The sequence below is a fragment of the Moschus berezovskii genome, chromosome 6 (genome assembly GCF_049115385.1).
Source record: "Moschus berezovskii isolate FMDL1 chromosome 6, NW_MosBer_1.0, whole genome shotgun sequence".
In the NCBI taxonomy this organism is placed as follows: Eukaryota; Metazoa; Chordata; class Mammalia; order Artiodactyla; family Moschidae; genus Moschus; species Moschus berezovskii.
In genome coordinates, this window is record NC_142465.1 from 63,783,897 (window position 1) to 63,805,433 (window position 21,537).

Here is a 21,537-nt window from a genome sequence, read left to right on the forward strand (position 1 = left end):
CAGTTGAATTCTTTCAATTCCTAAAGATGATGCTGTTAAAATGCTTCACTCAGTGTGTCAGTTTCCATTCCAATCCCAAAGAAAGACAATGGCAAAAGCATTGGCATCTTTGGTAAGATGCTGGCAATAAAAGTATGAGCACTGAAAAATACTTCCAGGGAGACTATGTGAAAATTAATAGACTTTGAAAGCCCTGGTTTTTATTTGATTGCGCCTTGTTAAATAAATAAATAAAACAAGGCTTTTATTTTTTCATTTCCTTGAGAAGAGTACAGTCTTCCTGGCCATGTCCATGAAGGCTCACTTGACTTTCAGGTTCCTTAGGGTATAAATAAAGGGGTTCAGCATGGGGATTACTGAGGTGTTTAGCACAGCCACTCCCTTGTCTAAAGACACCCTGTCCTTTGCTGATGGATTCGTGTACGTGAAAATGTAGCTGCCATGAGATGGAGATGACACTTTGTGGGAAAAACACATGGAAAAGGCCCTTGTCCTCTGAGTGGTGGAAGAGATCCTCAAAATTGTTCTGATGATATATGTGTAGGACAGAATTAGTAATACCAAAGTGAACATTAGGGTAAACGCAGCAGTGGAAAAGCCCATCATCTCTAGCAATTTGGTGTCTGAACAAGAAATGTGTGAAAGGGGAAATAATCACAAGTAAAATGATCAATAGCATAATCAAGTTGTCTGAACAGCATGAGTGATGAGAAAATGATTAAGGATGAAGCCAGCCAAGAAGCCAAGACAAGTAGTGTGCAGACTCTATGATTCATGATGGTCATGTAATGCAGCTGTTTGCAGATGGCAATGTAACAATCATAGGACATGGCAGCCAGTAAGCAAAACTCAGTGACTCCCAAGAGAATGAAAAAAGAAAAACAAAAACGGAGTCATACAAATCAGTAAAAGAAAAGGTTTTATCTCCTGTAATAATGGTGATAAGGAACTTGGGTATAGAGACAGTTGTGGATGACATCCTAATATGGAGAAATTTCTGAGGAAGAAATACATGAGGGTCTGTAGGTGGGCCTCCAGCAGGGTTAGGGTGATAATGGTCAGGTTTCCAGTGATGCTGAGCATGTAGGTAGTGAGTAGAAAGACACAGCTCACAACGTGAAGTTGTGGGTGATCTGACAGTCCCAGAAGGATAAACTCTCTTATTTCTACGTAGTTTCTCCCTTTCTTCTTGAGTATCGTTCAGGGTAAAACACAAAGAGACTTAAAGAAAAGGAAATTATTCACAGATAGCACTGCAATTTATGTCTGGAAGGGCTATGCCATACTAATTTAACTTGGGAGATCTTTGAAACAAGTTATCTTTAAAGTTTTTTTTTTTTTTTAACCATATGCCAGTGTGTGTTTTTCGTATATATTTGTTTTAAAATAACTGTTTTACTGATTGAAATGGGGTTAAAAATATGCTTAAAATTTTTATCCAATTCACACACTCTAAATGCAAAGAGCAGGAATTTTAACCTAGGCTTTTCTATGTATTTGAAATACTGGAATCTGTTCATCATTTAAATCCTTTCTTAAAATATTTATTTCCCAATGGGAAACTCCTCATCTTTTCTTCAAATTCAGTTAGAGTACATTATTCCCTAATCTTTTACCCGATTTCTTATATTTTTATTTTGCTAGTTAATTTAGAAAATCCAAATATGTCAGGGAAAATGTCGCTTACATGGGTCCGTCTCTCAAATGAATGTCATTGGACTTAAATCTTCAACAATGTGAAAGACTTCTAAGTTCTCACTCTGACTCACATCCACCTTCCTAACTTCTGACTCCTTATCTGAATCCCACCTAATGGACTCACTATTGTGACCATCTCGAGTATTGGAGCCAGGGTTTCTGAACTCTGAAATCTAATGCCTGATGATTTGATGTGACAAAGATGTAATAGTAATAGAAATAAAGTGCACAATACACAAAATGAGCCTGAACCATCCTGTAACCAGCCTCCACCCAGGTCCTTGGAAAACTTGTCATCTACTAAACTGATCCCTGGTACAAAAACTTGGGGAACGTCTGTAGAGAGTCCAGAGTACAGAGGAGGCAGAGTGGATTTTTCATAGACTGGATCTGTGTCACTGGCTAAGGAAACTACATTGTATGAATATCTAAAATCAAACATAAAACATTATATTTCAGAGAACATTTTTTTCTTCAAAATCTCTGCCATCTAAATATTATTCTCTATGTGTGTGTATATTCTGCTTTCTATTCTATGTTTATTTTTATATTTTCCTTTTTCCTACATTGATATTCACTTAGTAAAATCTCTATTTTGTGAGTATATTGGTATAATTCTTAAATAGCAATGAAAGACTTTTACTTTGTCTTGCTGTTTAACAGCAACAATAATAACAATGCATTTATTTTAAAAGGTCAATAAGTTGACCCAGTTATTTCCAAGATCACTCACTCTGTGAATTCTCTTTGAATGGTAAAATTTACATTTCAGTATCAGGAGAGAACTTTCTGCTATAGAATATTTAATTTCAAGATATAGGTTTATTGATTTGTTGTATGTTCATGCTTAGTTGCTCAGTTCTGTCCAACTCTTTGCAAACCTGTAGACTATATCCCATCAGGCTCCTCTATTCATGAGATTCTCTAGGCAAGAATACTGGAGTGAGTAGCCATTCCCTTCTCCAGGGGATCTTACTGACCAAGGGATCTGACTGGGTCTCCTGCATTGCCAGCAAATTCTTTACAATTTGAACCACCAGGGAAGCCTTTTTTTAGTATGTAATGCATCATAATATTGTGAAAATTCTTGGTGTTTTTTCCTTCTACAAGCCCGAGCCTTTCATTCACTTTACTGTATAAGAAAACTATAGCTACTGTCGATTTAGGGAAAATTCCAACTAAGATGAATGGTGGCCAATTCTACTGGGAAATCATGTGATGTTTAGGAGAAAATGAGCATATCCTTTTGCTAATCCTCAAAGATCAGAGGAAAACAATATCTTGAAACTTACAAAAACAACACGCTTTACATTGTCTGTAGACAAATTCATGGCAACTCAAGTATTTGATAACTATTTACTAATGCAAGTGTAAACGTCATTATTCTCAATTAACAACAATCTTCTCTAATTAACAGCTGTACATGACTCTGGTCCTTAAACCATTTCTGAATGTGAAATGTCAACAATTCCTGGGATGTTTTTGGTAAAGCAATGAAGAACATACCCAAGTCTTTAAGACCTCATTTCAGACTTATCCTTCCTAAGGACTTATCCACACTTTTCCTGCTATTCCCATGAAATTTAGGATAACAAGTTTCATATTCCTTTCTCTCCCTTAAGAATTCTAATGTCTTATATATCTCATGTTGAATCGGGCTTGTGGTTCATTTAGAGTGAAAATTAGCCTATCCAATAAACTACTGCTTGCCAGAGGAAGGGGGGATGATTGGGTCTGGCATATATACACTATTGATCATTGTTCATCACTGCTCATCTCAGTCGCATCCAACTCTTTGTGGTCCTTTGGACTGTAGCCTGCTAGGCTCCGCTGTCCATGAGATTTTTCAGGCAAGAATTACAGGAGTGGGTTGCTATTTCCTCCTCCAGGCAATCTTCCTGACCCAGGGATTGAATCTGTGTCTCCTGTGTCTCCTGCATTGCAGGGAGATTCTTTATCCACTGGGCCATTGGGGAAGCCATACACTATTGTTGAGTAATTATTATAAATTACTGATAAACCTAATTATTTTCACATAGTATCTCTAGAGTTGTTTTTCATTTCTCATACTTTTATTGTCAGCTCTTGCCAAGGATATTAGATACAATATTTTTCCCCATTCAAATTCCCATCCTTCTCTCATACACTTTCTTTCCTTCAAGCTAGTCCTTCCACTCTATAACCTTGAACTGACCTCATAATTCCTCTTTGAAATATTTTTAATTCCATGTTTTTGAACAATATTTGTTAAAAATTAAAGACAGAAGAGGCAGAGCAAAAGCACACAAGAGAGACTTGTGTTTTATGATTTCACCAGAAAACACTCTTTCTAGAATTTCAGGAAATATTAAACCATGTAAAACACTATTTTTAATTTACTCTACAATGGCCATATGCATAATATATTCATCTTATTAGACTATTTCATATACTCTCCTCTGCATAGTGTGGCCTACCTAGTAGTTACGTGAAGTACGAGTAAAAACATAATGCAATTACATTTTCTGAGAACTCAAAAAATTTTTCTCATTACTCAGCTTAAATCTTCTGTGCCATATAATTTATCAATATGAATATATACATTTAGAAAAATTTTGAAATACCCCTCTTTTGGGAAATATTTATTTAACATATATGCTGTAATAATTCTTAAAGGTTGAAAATGAATACCAGATACCATATATGACTACATTTTTTGTGGCCAATTGTATATTTAAATAAATGATTGATTCTATGCTGATCTTTTCAATAATCAATAGCTAAGAGTATTTGTAGCATTCTCATATTTGTGGCTATTTTGAGATAATATCTTACGGATACAATTCATACAATAATCTGCTTAAATGACAAACCTAATTAGTAGGGATAAAGAAACTCACATTGGCAAAGTTAACTGAGGTTAAAAAAATTGTAAGTTCACTGTATTTTAAGCATCAAAAAATTGCATTGCTTTGGAAAATGTATTGATTAAAATTTATAAAACATTCATACAATATTATGCTATTCTGACACTGAAATTTTATTTTTTTATGTTTTTTGTGAAGTCAAAACTTGAAATAATAATGAGGGATACTCAAACTCATCCTACATTTTTAAAACATTTATCCAGAAAGAGTATAATTGTAATTCACTGAGTCAAATTCTTCTTGATATCCATGTACTATTATCAACTGGGAAACTCAAGTCCAAAATTTAATGAAAAACAAATAAAACACCTTATTAAAAAATACTGAGGAGATTTTGACTTTGTAGGAAAGTTGTGTAATTACTATTTCCTCCCCTCATGCTGAAACATTTATGATTTCCTAGCTTAACTGGAAATATTTGAAGATACTGGTTTAGATTTGATTGATGATTGTGAGTTCTTGATACCAAAAACTGTTCAATTCAGTTCAGTTCAGTTCAGTTCAGTCGCTCAGTCGTGTCCGACTCTCCAGGACCCCATGAATTACAGCACGCCAGGCCTCCCTGTCCATCACCAACTCCCGGAGTTCACTCAAACTCATGTCCACAGAGCCAGTGATGCCATCCAGCCATCTCATTCTCTGTTCTCCCCTTCTCCTCTTGCCCCCAAACTTTCCCAACATTAGAGTTTTTTCCAGTGAGTCAACTCATCACATGAGGTGGCCAAAGTATTGGAGTTTCAGCTTTAGCATCAGTCCTTCCAATGAACACTCAGGATTGATCTCCTTTAGAATGGACTGGTTGGATCTCCTTGCAGTCCAAGGGACTCTCAAGAGTCTTCTCCCACACCACAGTTCAAAAGCATCAATTCTTTGGCAATCAGCTTTCTTCACAGTCCAACTCTCACATCCATACATGACCCTGGAAAAACCATAGCCTTAACTAGACAGACCTTTTTTGGCAAAGTAATGTCTCAGCTTTTTAATATTCTGTCTAGGTTGGTCATAACTTTCCTTCCAAGGAGCAAGCGTCTTTTAATTTCATGGCTGCAATCATCATCCGCAGTGATTATGGAGCACCAAAAAACAAAGTCTGACACTGTTTCCACTGTTTCCCCATCTATTTTCCATGAAGTGATGGGACCAGATGCCATGATCTTTGTTTTCTGAATGTTGAGCTTCAAGCCAACCGTTTCACTCTCCTCTTTCACTTTCATCAAGAGGCTTTTGAGTTCCTCTTCACTTTCTGCCATAAGGCTGGTGTCATCTGCATATCTGAGGTTATTGATATTTCTCCCAGCAATCTTGATTCCAGCTTGTGTTTCTTCCAGCCCAGCGTTCCTCATGATGTATTCTGCATAGAAGTTAAATAAGCAGGGTGACGGTATACAACCTTGACGTACTCCTTTTCCTATTTGGAACCAGTCTGTTCTTCCATGTCCAGTTCTAGCTGTTGCTTCCTGACCTGCATACAGGTTTCTCAAGAGGCAGGTGAAGTGGTGTGGTATTCCCATCTCTTAAAGAATTTTCCACAGTTTGATGTGATCTACACAGTCAAATGCTTTGGCATAGTCAATAAAGCAGAAGTAGGTGCTTTTCTCGGAGAAGGCAATGGCAAGCCACTCCAGTACTCTTGCCTAGAAAATCCCATGGATGGAGGAGCCTGGTAGGCTGTAGTCCGTGGGGTCGCTAAGGGTCAGACATGACTGAGCGACTTCACTTTCACTTTTCACTTTCACACATTGGAGAAGGAAATGGCAACCCACTCCAGTGTTCTTGCCTGGAGAGTCCCAGGGACGGGGGAGCCTGGTGGGCTTCCGTCTATGGGGTCACACGGAGTCGGACACGACTGAAGTGACTTAGCAGCAGCAGCAGCAGCAGGTGCTTTTCTGGAGAAGGCAATGGCAAGCCACTCCAGTACTCTTTCCTGGAATTCCCATGGATGGAGAAGCCTGGTAGGCTGCAGTCAGTGTGGTCGCTAAGGGTCAGACACGACTGAGCGTCTTCACTTTCACTTTTGACTTTCACACATTGGAGAAGGAAATGGCAACCCACTCCAATGTTCTTGCCTGGAGAATCCTAGGGACGAGCGAGCCTGGTGGGCTTCCATTTATGGGGTCACACAGAGTCGGACACGACTGCAGTGACTTAGCAGCAGCAGCAGATGCTTTTCTGGGACTCTCTTGCTTTTTCAATGATCCAACAGATGTTGGCAATTTGATCTCTGGTTCCTCTGCTGCTGCTACTGCTACTGCTGCTAAGTCACTTCAGTCGTGTCCGACTCTGTGTGACCCCATAGACGGAAGCCCACCAGGCTCCCCCATCCCTGGGATTCTCCAGGCAAGAACACCGGAGTGGGTTGCCATTTCCTTCTCCAATGTGTGAAAGTGAAAAGTGAAAGTGAAGTCGCTCAGTCATGTCTGACCCTCAGCGACCCCATGGACTGCAGCCCACCAGGCTCCTCCATCCATGGGATTTTCTAGGCAAGAGTACTGGAGTGGCTTGCCATTGCTTTCTCCGTTTTGAATGTATAATCCTTCCTAAATAAGTTATGGGTGGGTTGGTTTGAATTTTTTCCGGGGCAATTTTTAAGCCTCTAGCTGATAACGCCTGAGTTAACTCTTGGAGGACAGTTTGTAAATGAGCTCTATCTGGATGAGCTATTAAAATATCATCCATATAATGAATCATATATACCTGCTCATATTTAGCCCTAATATCTTGTATAGCGGTATTAACAAATTTTTGACATAAGGTGGGGCTATTTTTCATTCCCTGAGGTAACACTTTCCATTGAAACCTCAAATAGGGCTGTTTAAAATTTTCTGACGGCAGGCTAAAAGCAAATCGCTTTTTATCCATGGCGTTTAAGGGAATAGTGAAAAAGCAGTCTTGTAAATCAATTACAATTGTATTATATCTCTCTGGAACAGCTACTGGGGAGGGGAGCCCTGGCTGTAAGGCCCCCATGTCCTCCATAGTGGCATTAATAGCCCTAAGATCTTGTAAAAGCCTCTCAAGGTGTGGATCAAACTCATCTCCGGGGCTAGAGAGAACTCTTTTCTGGGGAACTTCCAGCGGTGGTCTCTCGCCCCTATAAGGGGGGAGAGGCAAAGGGGGACGAGAATGTCCCACATATTTGGTCTCTAGTTAGGGAGAGCCTTTCTGATGTTTAGATTTTGAGGACAGTTTATTTGAAGATGTTTTTTTCAAGCTTTTAGGAGTATCAATAGCTAAAAGGTATTCATCCTCATCAGAATGGTATTGATCTATTATCTCATCTAAATCTTCCTCATCTTGAGGAGGAGCAGAGGGTGAAACCTGTTCTTGTTTTTCATCCCCGCTTTCTGAATGACTATTGGTGTTCTTGGTGGCTTGATAACTAGGTATAGCCTCTTTATTTCCACTACTTTTTTTTAATGGGTGGTCGTTAAGATTCATGGGCAGGATCTAGAGCATCTCTGATTATATTCCATAAATAAAAGGTATTGGTGGGCACTTTTTCTGGACCCTGCTGAGTATAGTAAATTTTTAGCTGTTTTCCCACCTTTTTTCAGGTATCTAAATTAACAGTGCCCTCTTCCAGAAACCAAGGACACTGGTCTTGAACAAATGTAATTTACCTTTTTTGACTTTAATTCCTCTTTTCTTTAATAGTTGTAAAATGACTCGTATAAAGAGTTGTCATCCTTTTGACTTACTGTTACCCGTGTCTGAAGTTTTAGTCTCTTAAAGAAAGTGTAAACCCTTCCACTTTTACTCACCCTACCTATCTTATGCAGGGGGGTTCCGGAAACCCTAAGTGGGATCCTTAGCCGTCCCGAAAACTGGACAATGGGGGAGACTTACCCTCGGAAGCCTGGTTCGGGCGCCACTTATCGGGGTCCAGCCCCGATATGACCCAGGGTATCCTCGGGATGAACGGCGTCGGCGTCAGAGAGAGAGAGAAAGAGAGAGAGAGACAGGGGCTGATGATTCCTTGGTTTACGCTGGAAACCAATAAAACCCCAGCACGGGGCTTGCTCTGTTTACGTAGGCCGCAGGCGCCCTCTCAAATCACTTGAGGCACCCCACCAGGGCACCCCCTCGAGTGGGTCTTAGAAGCCCAGGCAGATAAGTAAACTCAGAGGGCCCAGTGCTCCAAGGATCTCAACCAGAAAAAGGAGAATAGAGAAAAGGATGGAAAAAGAGAAAGAACGACACGGGGAGACCAAGCTTCAGTGAGCAAGGCCTCTACCTTCTCTACCTTCTCTAAATCCACCTTGAATATCTGGAAATTCGTGGTTCATATACTGATGAAGCTTGGCTAGGAGGATTTTGAGCATTACTTTGCTAGTGTCTGAGATGTGTGCAATTGTGTGATAGTTTGAGCATTCTTTGGCATTGCCTTTCTTTGGGATCGGAATGAAAACTGATCATTTCCCGTCCTGTGGCACTGCTGAGTTTTCCAAATTTGCTGGCATATTGAGTGGAGCATTTTTACAGCTTTATCTTTTGGGATTTGAAGGAATTCAGCTGGAATTCCATCAACTCCACTAGTTTTGTTCATAGTGATGCTTCCTAAAGCCCACTTGACTTTGCTTTCCAGGATTCTTGCTCTAGGTGAGTGATCACGCCATCGTGATTATCTGGGTCATGAAGATCTTTATTGTACAGTTTTTCTGTGTATTCTTGCCACCTCTTCTTAATATCTTCTGCTTCCGTTAGGTCCATACCATTTCTGTCCTTTATCAAGCCCATCTTTGCATGAAATGTTCCCTCGGAATCTCTAATTTTCTTGAAGAGATCTCTTGTTTTTCCTATTCTATTGTTTTCCTATATTTCTTTCATTGATCGCTGAGGAAGGCTTTCTTATCTCTCCTTGCTATTCTTTGGAAATCTGCATTCAGATGCTTATATCTTTCCTTATCTCCTTTGCCGTTTGCTTCTCTTCTTTTCTCAGCTATTTGTAAAGCCTCCTCAGACAACCATTTTGCTTTTTTGCATTTCTTTTTCTTGGAGATGGTCTTGATCACTGCCTCCTGTATAATGTCATGAGCCTTTGTCCATAGTTCTTCAGACTCTTTGTCTATCAGATCTAATTCCTTGAATCTATTTGTCACTTCCACTGTATAATTGCAAGGGATTTGATTTAGGTCATATATGAATGGTCTAGTGATTTTCCCTACTCTCTTCAATTTAAGCCTGAATTTTTGGCTGCATAGAATATAATCAAATGATTTCAGTATTGACCATCTGCTTATGTTGATGTGTAGAGTCTTCTTTTGTGTTGTTGGAATAGGGTGTTTGCTATGACCAGTGTGTTCTCTTTGCAAAACTCTATTAGCCTGTGCCCTGCATCATTCTTTACTCTGAAGTCAAATTTTCCTGTTACTCCAGGTATTTCGTGACTTCCTACTTTTCCATTCTAGTCCCCTATGATGAAAAGAACATCGTTTTTGGTTGTTAGTTCTAGAAGTTATAGAACTGTTCACCTTCAGTTTTTTCAACATTACTGGTCGGGGCATAGGCTTGAATTACTCTGATATTGAATGGCTTGCCTTGGAAACGAACAGAGATCATTCTGTCATTTTGAGATAGCATCCAAGTACTGCATTTTGGACTCTTTTGTTGACTATAAGGGCTACTTCATTTCTTTTAAGGGATTCTTGTCCACAGTAGTACATAAAATGGTCATCTGAGCTAAATTCACCCATTCCTATCCATTTTAGTCTGCTGATGCTAAAATGTCGATGTTCAATATGGAATCTAGAAAAATGGTACTGATGAACCTATTTCCAGGGCAGCAATAGAGTCACAGACATAGAGAACGGACTGTGAGCATAGTGGCAGTGTGTGTTGGGAGAGGCTGGGTAGAATTGAGAGAATAGCATTGAAACTTATACATTACATATGTAAAATCGGTAGCCAATGAGAGGCTGCTGTATAACAAAGGGAACTTAACCCAGGGCTCTGTGACAATGTAGAGGGGTGGTCTGCAGTAGGAGGTGGGAGTGAAGTCAAGAAGGAGGAGACATATGGATACTTATGACTGAGTCGTGTTAATGTATGGCAGAAACCAAGACAACATTGTTAAACAGTTATCCTCCAATTAAAAAAAATTTTTGAAAATAGTGCTTAAAATAATTTAATATTTCCTAAATTTCTAGAGAGAATATTTCCTGGTGAAATAAAAACACAGGGCTCTCTCATGTGCTGCTGCTCTGCCTCTTTCTGTCTGCCCTTAATTTTCTAAGAAATATTGTGAAAACATGGAATTAAAAAACATTTCAAAAAGGGAAATTAAGTCAGTCCAAGGTTACAGAGTGGAATGATGAGCCCAAAGGAAGGGAAATACATGAGAGAATGATGGGAATTAGAATGGGAATAATGTATGTACTATCTTTGGTAAGATGCTGGCAATAAAAGTATGAGCAGGGAAAAACACTTCTAGGGAAATTATGTGAAAATTAATAGTTTTTGAAAAGCCCTGATTTTTATTTGATTGCTCTTTTTTATGCCTCTAATTTATAAAGCAGGACTTTTATTTTTTCATTTCCTTGAGAAAAGTAGAGTCTTCCTGGCCATGTCCATGAAGGCTTGCTTGACTTGCAGATTCCTTAGGGTATAAATAAAGGGGTTCAGCATGGGGGCTATCGAGGTGTTTAGCACAGCCACTCCCTTGCTCAAAGAGACCCTGTCCTTGGCTGATGGATTCATATACATAAAAATGCAGCTGCCATAAGAGATGGAGATGACAATCATGTGGGAAGAACAAGTGGAAAAGGCTTTTGTCCTCTGAGTGGTAGAAGGGATCCTCAAAATTGTTCTGATGATATATGTGTAGGACAGAATTATTAATGCCAAAGTGAACATTAGGGTAAACACAGCAGAGGAAAAGCCCATCATCTCTAGTAATTTTGTGTTTGAACATGAAAGGTGTAATAAGGGGAAATAATCACAAGTGAAATGATCGATAGCATTGGACTTACAGTAATCAAGCTGTATGAACAGCATGAGTGATGGGAATATAATTAAGAATGAAGCCAGCCAAGAAGCCAAGACAAGCAGTGTGCAGACTCTATGACTCATGATGGTCATGTAATGTAGCGGTTTGCAGATGGCAATGTAGCGGTCGTAGGACATGGCAGCCAGAAGGTAAAACTCAGTGACTCCCAAGAGAATGAAAAAAAATAACTGAGCCATACAATCATTAAAAGAGATGGTTTTATCTCCTGTAATGATGGTGGCCAGGAACTTCGGTATAGTGACAGTTGTGAATGACACCTCTAGTACAGAGAAACTCCTGAGGAAGAAATACATGGGGGTCTGGAGGTGGGCATCCAGCAGGGTCAGGATGATAATTGTCAGGTTCCCAGTGATGCTGAGCATGTAGGTGATGAGCAGAAAGACAAGGATCACAACCTGAACTTGTGGGTCATCTGACAGTCCCAGGAGGATAAACTCTCTTATTTCTGTGTAGTTTCTCATTATCTTCTTCTTTTCAATAACCTTCAGAGTAAAACACAAACAAGCTCAAAGAAAAGGGAAGTATCCATGGATAGAACTGGAATTTATTTCTAGAAGGGCTATGCCATATTAATTTAACTTGGGAGAACATATCTTCAAGACTTTTTTTTTAAACCATATGCTAGTGTGCGTATTTATCGTAGAATATTTCTTTTGAAATCCTTATTTTATTGATTGGTATGAGGTTAAAAATACATGTTTAATTTTATCCAAATCATGTACTCTAAATAAGAGGTGTAGGATTTTTAACCTAGGCTTTTCTGAATGTTTGAAATACTGGAATAGAAATGCTACTTGTTGACTCTCTTAAATCCTTCCCTAAATGATTTATTTCCCATTGGGAAGCTCCTTGTCTTTTCTACAAACTCAGTAAAATTCTGTTATTTCCTAATCTTTTACCTGATTTCTTGTATTAGTATTTGCTAGTTAATACAGAAAATCCAAAAATGTCAGGAAAAAGATAACTCGAATGGGACTGTCTCCCAAAAAATGTCACTGGAGTTAAATCTTCAACAATATGAAAGACTTCTAAGTTCTCACTCTGACCCACATTCACCTTTCGCACTTCCAACTCCTTATCTGAATCATATCTAATGGACTCATTGTTGTGACCTCCTCAAGTATTGGAGCAGGGGTTTCTGAACTCTGCAATCTAATACCTGATGATCTGATATGACAAGGATGCAATAATAATAGAAATAAAGTGCAAAATACACATAATGAGCTTAAGCCATCCTGTAACTCCCCCCCACCCAGGTCCATGGAAAATTGGCATCTACTAAATTGATCCCTGGTCACAAAAAGTTAGGGAACTTCCGTAGAGTCCAGAGTACAGAGGAGGCAGAGTGGATTTTTCATAGATTGGATCTGTGTCATGGGCTAAGGAGACCAAATTGTATGAATATCTAATACCAAACATAAAGCAATATCTTTCAGAGAACATTTTTTCTTCAAAATTTCTCCCATCTAAATGTTATTATTATTCTGTACATGTGTGTATGTATTCTGCTTTCTATTCTGTGTTGTATTTTTATATTTTCCTTTTTTTATACATTCATGTTCACTTATTTAAAGCTCTATTCTGTCAATATATTGGTATAATTCATTAAATAGCAGCAGAGGCCTTCTATTTTGTCTTCCTGTTTTGCAATAGTAATAATAACAATCCATTTACTTAAAAAAAAATAAAACTAAGAGTTCCCTCAATAAATTGATCCAGTTCTTTTCAATATCACTCATGCTGTGAATTCAAATTGAATGGTAAAGTTCACTCCAGTATCAGGAGAGATCTTTCTGTGATAGAATATTTAATTTCAAGATATAGGTTTATTGATTTGTTGTATGTGCATGCTTAGTTGCTCAGTTGTCCAGCTCTTTGCAAACCTATGGAATGTATCCCATAGGTCAGGCTCTTATATTCATAGAATTCTCCAGGCAAGAATACTGGAGTGGGTAGCCATTCCCTTCTCCAGGGGATTTTCCTGACTAAGGGATCGAACTAGGGTCTCCTGCATTGCTGGCAAATTCTTTATCATTTGAGCCACCAGGGAAGTCCTTTTTAGTATGTATGGCATCATTACTCAGTTCCGTCTCTCAGTCTTGTCCGACTTTTTGAGGCCCCATGGACTGCAGCACTCCAGGCTTTCCTGTCCATCACCAACACCCAGAGTCCACCCAAACCCATGTCCATCAAGTCGGTGATGCCATCCAATCGTATCATCCTTTGTTGTCCCCTTCTCCTCCTGCCATCAATCTTTCCCAGCATCAGGGTCTTTTCCAATTTGCCAGTTCTTTGTATTAGGTGTCCAAAATATTGGGGATTCAGGTTCAGCATCAGTCTTTCCAATTAATATTCAGAACTGATTTCCTTTGCAATTGATGGGTTTGATCTCCTTGCAGTCCAAGGGACTCTCAAGAGTCGTTTCCAACACCACAGTTCAAAAACATTAATTCTTCAGTGCTCAGTTTTCTTTATGGTGCAACTCTTATTACCACCCATGACTACTGGAAAGACCATAACTTTGACTAGATTGACTTTTTTTGGCTAAGCAATGTCTCTGATTTATTACTACATTGTCTAGGTTGCATCTATATCAAATCCCTTATGACTATACAGTGGAAGTGAGAAATAGATTTAAGGGACTAGATCTGATAGATAGAGTGCCTGAAGAACTCTGGACGGAGGTTCGTGACATTGTACAGGAGACAGGGACCAAGACCATCCCCATGGAAAAGAAAGGCAAAAAAGAAAAATGGCTGTCTGAGGAGGCCTTACAAATAGTTGAGAAAAGAAGAGAAGCGAAAAGCAAAGGAGAAAAGGAAAGATATAAGCATCTGAATGCAGAGTTCCAAAGAATAGCAAGGAGAGATAAGAAAGCCTTCCTCAGCGATCAATGCAAAGAAATAGAGGAAAACAACAGAATAGGAAAAACAAGAGATCTCTTCAAGAAAATTAGAGATTCCAAGGGAACGTTTCAGGCAAAGATGGGCTCAATAAGGGGCAGAAATGGTATGGACCTAACAGAAGCAGAAGATAAGAAGAGGTGGCAAGACTACACAGAAGAACTGTACAAAAAACATCTTCACGACCACGATAATCACGATAGCGTGCTCACTGACCTCGAGCCAGACATCTTGGAATGTGAAGTCAAGTGGGCCTTAGAGAGCATCACTACAAACAAAGCTAGTGGAGGTAATGGAATTCCAGAGGAGCTATTTCAAATTCTGAAAGATGATGCTGTGAAAGTGCTGCACTCAATATGCCAGCAAATTTGGAAAACTCAGCAGTGCCACAGGACTGGAAAAGGTCAGTCTTCATTCTAATTTCAATGAAAGGCAATGCCAAAGAATGCTCAAACTACCGCACAATTGCACTCATCTCACACGCTAGTAAAGTCATGCTCAAAATTCTCCAAGCCTGGCTTCAGCAATATGTGAACCATGAACTCTCAGATGTTCAAGCAGGTTTTAGAAAAGGAAGAGCACCAGAGATCAAATTGCCAACATCTGCTGGATCATGGAGAAAGCAAGAGAGTTCCAGAAAATCATCTATTTCTGCTTCATTGACTCTGTCAAAGCCTTTGACTGTGGGGATCACAAGAAACTGGAATATTCTGAAAGAGATGGGAATACCAAACCACCTGACATGCCTCTTGAGAAACCTATATGCAGGTCAGGAAGCAACAGTTAGAATTGGTCATGGAACAACAGACTGGTTCCAAATAGGAAAAGGAGTACGTCAAGGTTGTATATTGTCACCCTGCTTATTTAACTTATAGGCAGAGTACATCATGAGGAACACTGGGCTGGAAGAAGCACAAGCTGGAATCAAGATTGCTGGGAGAAATATCAACAACCTCAGATATGCAGATGACACTACCCTTATGACAGAAAGTGAAAATGAAAATGAGAGAGGAGTGTGATAAGGTTGACTTGAAGCTCAACATTCAGAAAACTAAGATCATGGCATCTGGTCCCATCACTTCATGGGAAATAGATGGGGAAACAGTGAAAACAGTGTCAGACTTTATTTTTTTGGGCTCCAAAATCACTGCGGATGCTGATTGCAGCTATGAAATTAAAATACGCTTACTTCTTGGAAGGAAAGTTATGACCAACCTAGATAGTATGTTAAAAAGCGGAGACATTACTTTGCCAACAAAGGTCCCTCTAGTCAAGGCTATGGTTTTTCCGTGGTCATGTATGGATGTGAGAGTTGGACTGTGAAGAAAGCTTATCGCCGAAGAATTGATGCTTTTGAACTGTGGTGCTGGAGAAGACTCTTGAGAGTCCCTTGAACTGCAAGGAGATCCAACCAGTCCATTCTAAAGGAGATCAATCCTGGGTGTTCATTGGAAGGACTGATGCTAATGCTGAAACTCCAATACTTTGGCCACCTCATGCGAGGAGTTGACTCACTGGAAAAGACTCTGATGCTGGGAGGGATTGGGGGCAGGAGGAAGGGGACGACAGACAATGAGATGGCTGGATGGCATCACCAGCTCAATGGACATGAGTTTGAGTGAACTCTGGGAGTTGGTGATGGACAGGGAGACCTGGCGTGCAGTGATTCATGGGATTGCAAAGAGTTGGACACGTCTGAGCGACTGAACTGAACTGAACTGAGGTTGCATCATAATATTGTGAAAATTCTCAATGTTTAACTCTTTTATAAGCCTGAGCCCTCTTTTCATTCACTTTACTGTATAGGAAAAATACAACTAATGTCAATTCAGGGAAAATTCCAACTGAGATGAATGGTGGCCAATTCTACTGGGAAATCATGTGATGTTTAGGAGAAAATGAACATATCCTTTTGCTAATCCTCAAGGACCAGAGGAAAACAATGTTAAAAGCACTTAAAAAAAACAACAGGCTTTTCATTTTCTGTAGACAAATTCAAGGCAACTCAAGTATTTGATAGATAGTTTTTAAGGCAAATATAAAAGTCCTTGTTCTCAATTAACAACAATAGCCTGTAATTAACACCTGTGTAAGATTCAGATCAGTAAGCCATTTCTGGAATGCGAAGTGTCAGCCATTCCTGGGATGTTTTTGGTAAAGCAATGAAGAATATATCCAAGTCTATAAGACATCGTTTCAGACTTTCCTTCCTTAGGACTTTTCCACATTTTTCCTGCTATTCCCTTGGAATTTAGGATAACAAGCTTCATATTCCTTTCTGTCCCTTTCTTTTGAAATTCTAATATCTTAGATATCTCATTGTTGAATCAGGCTTGTGGTTCATTTAGAGTGAAAATTAACCTATCCAATAAACTCTTGCTTGCTGGAGGAAGTGGGGATGATTGAGATTGGCCCATATACACTACTTACATTGCTCACTATTGCTCGTCTCAGTTGCATCCAACTCTTTGTGGTCCTTTGGACTGTAGCCTGCCAGGCTCCTCTGTCCATGAAATTTTTTTCAGGCAAGACATACAGGAGTGGGTTGCCATTTCCTCCTCCAGGCAATCTTCCTGACCCAGGGATTGAATCTGAGTCTCCTGTGTCTCCTGCATTGCAGGCAGATTCTTTATCCGCTGAGCCATTGAGAAAACCACATGGTATTGTTGCCTAGAGTTCTTTGTGCTATATAGTCTGCTTCATTAGTTATCTAGTTTATGCACAATTGATACTACTTATAACATAATATCGTAAAAACAGCTATACTCCAATAAAAAGAAAAAAAGAAGACAAAAGCTTGACATTGCTTTGAGCAAGATAATGGAAATGGTTTTCAGGACACCTCTGTCATTCCTTAGTAAATTGTAAGAATGACTTCTTTGCCAAAAGAGCACTGCTCTGCTGCTGCTAAGTCACTTCAGTCGTGTCTGACTCTGTGCCACCCCATAGACGGCAGCCCACCAGGCTCCGCCGTCCCTGGGATTCTCTAGGCAAGAACACTGGAGTGGGTTGCCATTTCCTTCTCCAATGCATGAAAGTGAAAAGTGAAAGTGAAGTTGCTCAGTCGTGTCCGACCCTTAGCGACCCCATGGACCGCAGCTTACCAGGCTCTTCCATCTATGGGATTTTCCAGGCAAGAGTACTGGAGTGGGTTGCCATTGCCTTCTCCAAAGCACTAGCATTCCCCAAATTCTCCAATTAAAAAGAAGCAACAATACTGATGTATCTATTAAAAACAGATTATTTTCCTTATTTTATGCAAATTGTGAGAAGTGGGTGGGACTCTCCCTAAATTCCACAGTATAATTGGAAACATAAATTAGCTTCCAGCATTCTCTGTGTGTCCTGTAGTTTCTCTTAACATTAAGATTTCTAGGAAATCACAAGTAATGCTATGAATACATATATCCTCAAGGCAACTTACAGCTTCAGATTTACTGTGCAGTTTCCCAATTTTCTCTCTTGCCCTCTCACTTGTTAATCATTTTTTTGGTGTTAGGTTTATAAACTAGGCTATTTTGTCATAGAAGAGAACAGACCCTGGTGGCTCAGATGGTAAGAAATCTGCCTGCAATGTGGGAGACCTGAGATCAATCCTTGGGTCTAGAAGAAACCCTGGAGAAGGTAATGGCAATCCACTCCAACATTCTTGCTTGGAGAATTCCATGGACAGGGGAGCCTGGTGGACTACAGTCCATGGGGTCGCAAAGAGTTGGACAGGACTGAGGGACTTTCACTTCACTTCACTTGATATGTTGGAAATAGTTTGGTTTTATAACAACTCTAATTTTTTTTTTTGAATGCTTCATTCAACTCCTGACTATGTTTACCATGACATCAAATACTATGGAAGACCTTCATCACAATTGCATGAAGAAAAAAAAAAAAAACTCATGAGAAGAATAAATTAAATTATTTTCAGATTATTACTCAGAGCTGTTTTTATTTCTCTCCTGATTGTCTCAGCCTGAAAACTATATATATACTTGAAGATAAATTTTAACTTAATAAGGAATATGAAAGTGAAAGTGAAGTTGCTCAGTCGTGTCCGACTCTTTGCGATCCCATGGACTATAGTCTACCAGGCTTCTTTGTCCATGGGATTTTCCAGGCAAGAGTACTGGAGTGGGTTGCCATTTCCTTCTACTTATAATAAAATGGCATCAGGAATTATCCTTACCCTTATCTGTCAGAGGGCAGACCGAATGATAACCACAATCACAGAAAATTAATCAAAGTGATCACATGGACCACAGCCTTTTCTAACTCAAAGAAACTGTGAACCATGCCGAGCAGGGCCACCCAAGATGGATGGGTCACATTGGAGAATTCTGACAAAATGTCATCCACTGGAGAAGGGAATGGCAAACCACTTCAGTACTCCTGCCTTGAGAACCCCATGAACAGTATGAAAAGGCAAAAAGATAAGCCACTGAAAGAGGAACTCACCAGGCCAATAGGTGCCCAATACACTACTGGAGAGCAGCAGAGAAATAACATCAGAGAGAGAATGAAGAGATCGAGCCAAAGTGAAAACAACGCCCGATTGTGGATGTGACTGGTAATGGAAGTAAAGTCTGATGCTGTAAAGAACAATATTACATAGGAACCTGGAATATTAGGTCCTTGAATCAAGGTAGATTAGAAGTTGTCAAACAGGAGATGGCAAGAGTGAATATCATTTTAGGAATCAGTGAACTAAAATGTACTGGAATGGGCAAATTTAGTTCAGATGACCATTGTATCTACTATTGTGGAAAAGAATCCCTTAGAAAAAATGGAGTAGCCCTTATAGTCAACAAAGGAATCCAAAATGGAGTACTTGGGTGCAATCTCAAGAATGACAGAATGATCTCTGTTCTTTTCCAAAGTAGCCATTCAATATCACAGTAATCCAAGCCTATGCCCCAATTACTAAAGCAGAAGAAGCTGAAGTTGAACAGTTCTATGAAGACCTACAAGACCTTCTAGAATTAATACAGAAAAATGATGTCCTTTTCATCATAGGGGATTGGAATGGCAAAGTAGGAAGTCAAGAAATACCTGGACTAACAGGCAAGTTCAGACTTGGAGTACAAAATGAAGCAGGAAAAGGATAACAGAGTTTTTTTTTTTTTTTTTTTAATTTATTTATTTTAAGGGTTTTGCCAAAAGAACGCAATGGTCATAGCAAACACCCTCTTTCAACAATACAAGAGAAGGTTCTACATATGGACATTACCAAATGGTCAATAACAAAATCAGATTGATTATATTCTTTGTAGCCAAAGATGGAGAAGCTCTACACGGTCAGCAAAAGCAATACCAGGAGCTTACTGTGGCTCAGATCATGAACTCCATATTGCCAAATTCAGACTTAAATTGAAGAAAGTAGGGGATATCACTAGACCATTCAGTTATGAACTAAATCAATTTCCTTACAATTATACAGTGGAAGTGACAAATAGATTCAAGGAATTAGATCTGATAGAATGCCAGAAGAACTATGGACAGAGGTTCATGACATTCTACAGGAGGCAGTGATGGTCTTCTTCAAGATCATCTCCAAGAAAAAGAAATGCAAAAAGGCAAAACGGTTGTCTGAGGAGGCATACAAATAGGTGAGAAAGAAGAGAAGCAAAAGGCAAAGGAGATAAGGAAAGATATACCCATTTGAATGCTGCTTTCCAAAGAATAGCAGGGAGAGATAAGAAAGTCTTCCTCAGTGATAAATCCAATAATTTGAGGAAAACAATAGAATTGGAAGACTAGAAATCTCTTCAAGAAAATAAGAGATACCAAAGGAAAATTTCATGCAAAGATGGGCACAATAAAGGACAGAAATGGTATGGGCCTAACAGAAGCAGAAGATATTAAGAAGATGTGACAAGAATACACAAAAGAACTATACAAAAAAGATCTTAATAACCCAGATAACCATGATGGTGTGATCACTCACCTAGAGCCAGACATCCTGGAGTCTGAAGTCAGGTTAATCTTAGGAAGCATCACTATGAACAAAGCTAGTGGAGGTGATGGAATTCCAGATGAGCTCTTTCAAATTCAAAAGATGACCCTGTGAAAGTGCTGCACTGAATTTGTCAGAAAATTTGGAAAACTCAGCAGTGGCCACAGGACTGGAAATGGTCATTTTTCATTAAATCCCAAAGAAAGGCAATGCCAAAGAATGCTCAAATTACCACACAATTGTACTCATCTCACATGCTAGCAAAGTAATATGCAAAATCCTCCAAGCTAGGCTTCAACAGTACTTGAACCATGAATTTCCAGAAGTTCAAGCTGGATTAGAAAATGCAGAGGAACCAGAGATCAAATTGCGAACATCCTTTGGGTCATCGAAAATACAAGAGAATACCAGGAAAACATCTACTTCTCCTTTTTGATTATGGCAAAGCCTTTAACTGTGTAGATCACAAGAAAATGTGGAAAATTCTTCAAGAGATGGGAATACCACGCCACCTTACCTGCCTCCTGAGAAATGTATGCAGGTCAAGTAGCAGCAGTTAGAACTAGACATGGAACAAAGACTGGTTCCAAATAGGGAAAGGAGTACATCAAGGCTGTACACTGTCACTGCTTATTTAACTTATATGTGGATTGCATCATCCAAAATGCTGGGCTGGATGAAGCACAAATTGGAATCAGGATTGCCGGGAGAAATATCAAGAACCTCAGATATGCAGATGACACCACCCTTATGGCAGAAAGCGAAGAAGAACTAATAAGCTTCTTGACGAAAGTGAAAGAGGAGAGTGAAAAAGCTGGCTTAAAATTCAACACTCAAAGGAGCAAAGATCAAGGCATCTGGTCCCATCACCTCATGGCAAATAGATGGGGAAACAATGGAAACAGTGACAGACTTTATTTTGGGGGGCTCTGAAATCACTGAAGATGGTGACTGCAACCATGAAATTAAAAGATGCTTACTCCTTGGAAGAAAAACTATGACCAACCTAGACGGCATATTAAAAAGCAGAGACATTACTTTCCCAACAAAGGTCGGTCTAGTCAAAGCTATGGCTTT

General features: G+C 39.4%; 1 protein-coding gene and 1 pseudogene across 1 annotated transcript; both read right to left on the reverse strand.

Annotated features, from left to right (window-relative positions):
- Positions 1-252: 252 nt before the first annotated feature.
- LOC129536066 (olfactory receptor 6C1-like) lies at positions 253-8,042 on the reverse strand (annotated as a pseudogene).
- Positions 8,043-11,132: 3,090 nt separating this feature from the next.
- LOC129536302 (olfactory receptor 6C1-like) lies at positions 11,133-12,071 on the reverse strand. The gene has a single exon (XM_055395125.2). It carries the CDS (start codon positions 12,069-12,071, stop codon positions 11,133-11,135), a length of 939 nt encoding a protein of 312 aa, XP_055251100.2.
- Between the last annotated feature and the right edge of the window lie 9,466 nt (positions 12,072-21,537).